Source organism: Ipomoea nil, unplaced genomic scaffold (genome assembly GCF_001879475.1).
Source record: "Ipomoea nil cultivar Tokyo-kokei standard unplaced genomic scaffold, Asagao_1.1 scaffold1034, whole genome shotgun sequence".
Taxonomy (NCBI): domain Eukaryota; kingdom Viridiplantae; phylum Streptophyta; class Magnoliopsida; order Solanales; family Convolvulaceae; genus Ipomoea; species Ipomoea nil.
In genome coordinates, this window is record NW_017617462.1 from 260,650 (window position 1) to 264,019 (window position 3,370).

The 3,370-nt window shown below is 30.2% G+C and overlaps 1 protein-coding gene across 1 annotated transcript; it reads left to right on the plus strand.

Moving 5' to 3' along the window:
* Window positions 1–462: 462 nt before the first annotated feature.
* Window positions 463–1,194, plus strand: LOC109180718 (agamous-like MADS-box protein AGL80). Its single transcript, XM_019330426.1, has one exon. It carries the CDS (start codon window positions 463–465, stop codon window positions 1,192–1,194), a length of 732 nt encoding a protein of 243 aa, XP_019185971.1.
* Window positions 1,195–3,370: the final 2,176 nt, after the last annotated feature.

Genomic DNA, 3,370 nt, shown 5'->3' on the forward strand with positions numbered 1-3,370 from the left:
CACATTGCATTAAAATATTTTTTATTATTTTTCAAGAATTGACCTAGCTACCACATGTGATAAAAAAAAAAAAATGAAACTAAAATAAGTAATCGCATGTCAAGATGATAATATTAAGAAGTAAATTTAAAATGAGAGCATTTGCATCACTCTTAATATAGAATATAATTCTCTTAATCATTAAATAGTAAAAATCCAATAAAAAAAAACCATAATAAGTCATATAATGTATATTAGGAAAAAAAAAATATTCGTGACAGGCTGTAACATTACTCTAAAAAAAAAATAAAAAAAAAATCAATAATTTATTCAATTTTCCTCATATATGTGTCCCTATAAATATGGTATCATCTCAGCATGCATAATAGCCCACACAAGATCCATAAAAATAAAAAACCACAAATATAATCGATCTTGAGCACTTAGCTTCTCGTTCCTCTTTTCTCATTTCCAATCAATATCATGGCAAGAAGGAGATTAAGATTGGCATATATTGTGAATCAATCAAAAAGAAAAGCATCCTACCACAAAAGAAAGAGAGGGGTGGTCAAAAAGCTTAACGAGCTCACCGTTCTTTGTGATGCAGATGCTGCCATGATAATGTATAGCTCGTTTGAGCAGGGGCCAGCGATATGGCCTACTGGTGAAAGGGTTCAAGAGCTGATTGCTAGGTTCATGCAATTGCCGGACGTGCAACAAACGCGGCGAATGATGAGCCAGGACAGCTTTCTTGCGGAAAGGCTTGAAAAGTTGGGCACTCTGCTTCTAAAATTGAAGCGAGAAAACAGGGAAAAGGAGATGAATGCACTGATGCATAAGATTTTTAGCGGAGAACAGATAATTGATTATCTGAGTTCCGTAGACTTAAACGATCTGGGTTGGGTTTTAAACACGAATATCGCTGAAAGTGTTATGAGGTTTGAAAGAGATCCCTCAACTCCGGCTCCTTTTCTCCCTGCTGCTCCTTCTCTTGCAACAGCGTCACCTCCTGTTCTTGGGTCTGGGACTAGCAATGTGGTTGCTCCAGCAGAAGTATTTTCCGGGCAAAGCTATCAAGGCACGGTGGGTATACAAACTCCCATGTCTGCCAATATTAATCCCGGAACCGCGTGGAGTTATCAGAATTGGGCTTTTATGAATGACAATAATCAGAATGACCCAACTCAGGGGAGACCAGGTCCTAGCACTCAGTAATCAAAATCCTTAAAGATTTTGCAAACTTCTTTAATGTTGTCTCATGTTTTTTTAATTTTATGCTGTTTTGTATTTTCCATTTCAGTTGATAAAAAACAAATATGAAGTCCTATTTCATATCCCTTTGCATTGACACAAATTATAATAGAAAGATAATTAATGACATATCTATTGTTCCAAGTATTAAATTAGACAAAATTAATTGCAATGTAAATTTCCCATGTTCTTGATGCGGATTCCCGTTCTTTATTACAACGGGAATGGGTATGGGGAAAAATTCGGGGAACGAGGCCGGGGGATGGAAATACCCCACCCTACCCCGATTCTTATAACAACAACACCGACAATATTATTATTATTATTATTATTATTATTATTATTATTATTATTATTATTATTATTATTATTATTATTATTATTATTAAAATTACTATATCGTTGTAGAGTGCATGTATTGTATTTATACCGGGACGGATCCAAAAAATTATTTTACTAGGGGCGAAGTTTAAATGACGTTAGAAATGTAGTCAATGACAAAATATCAGACAATCATAATAAGGTTAAAATATAAAATACATTAAAAATTACAAAAAAAAATAAAAACAAAAAAAAATTATTTTTTGATAGATTACATGATCGTTAGGGTTTGAGCCAAAAATATATTTGAATTGGGTGAAAATGTGAAAATATTTAAGACAAAATATAAAACATAAAACACTATATATATTCATAAATATTTTATAATTTTAATTTATTTTAGTTAGATCAACTTTAAGATTTTCTAAATTAATTCGAATACAAAGAAGTATAATATAAACTTGTATACTGCATTAAGTAAATATAATGATTCATAAAAAGTAGATTAAAAAAATATTTAATTTGTCTTGTGAAGGAATGAAAGCTATAAAATAAACGAGAGAATATAAGAACAAGTGTGGGAATGGATGTGTTGATGACATTTTATAATTACATATTAATATTCTTATTTGCATTAAAATTATTTGAAGGGACGGGGATCGGGATGCTTGATGCTGCAAACAATAATGCCAACCTCACCTTAAGGAATTTGGCAATACGAAATTTTGACAATCAACCATTCTGTATTTTGTATCCAGAGTTGGATGTTGCTTTAGACCTTAGGTCAGGGTTGATGGACTTCTAGGAGAGAATCTACTTAAACATTTGACGGAGTTCCATGCTGTCTATGCTACAAAGAAGTCAGCTGGAGTCACTGAAGAGCAAGTTAAGTTGAGGGCTTTTCCATACTCACTTGATAGTTCAGTGAAGGATTGGTTGTATTACATACCTAGCCGTTGCATTTATTTGTGGGTTAGTATGCAAAGACTCTTCTTAGAGAAATTTTCCCAGCCACTCCGACAATTGTCATTGACAAACTCACAAAACAATTTTTATCAACAACGAATGGAAATAAAAAATAAAAATCAAAATCAATGACTTCATTATTATTATTATTAAATTAAATAAATTAGAAGTTACAATAAAAATAAAACATTTGTATCTCTTTAATTTAGAATTAAATGTTCATAATGCCTTTATTCAAAATAAAAAATATTTATTATCAAAAAAATTTAAAAATGAATATAATTTCATTAGTTATATTATCTTTATTTTCTACAATGCAAAGATTCCTTACCTTCAAATTCCTTAATATTAATTATGTTCACTACATCGTTCATTGTCTTTTTTACACTATCTTCTAATTAAATATCAAAGTTATAATACAAAATATGTTATATATTTATTTACCAAATATTTTAATAATACCATGCAAAAAAGTATAAAATATATAGTTTGAAGTCAATTAATCATATTAACTACTTGGGGAGGATTTGCTGACAAAGAGGGTATTCAAATAATCTAAGAAATTGAAGCGAGAAATTTTCCCGTAATATCTCTAGATTATATCACAGTTGTTCATTTAAAGGTAAATCATATTTCTTCATTAAGATGATTTCAAATGTATTAAGTTTTTACTACCTTATCTAATTTTATTCCTTAAATAAACTCAAAATTTCTCTATCCACGACAACTCATTCAACAATAATTGTTGAACCAAAAGTACCTCGAACAGAACACTTAATGGACTGGTATGTTTTTTTTTTTTTTTTTTTTTTGAAAGGGGACTGATATGTTTTTATGTTGATAATAATAGTTA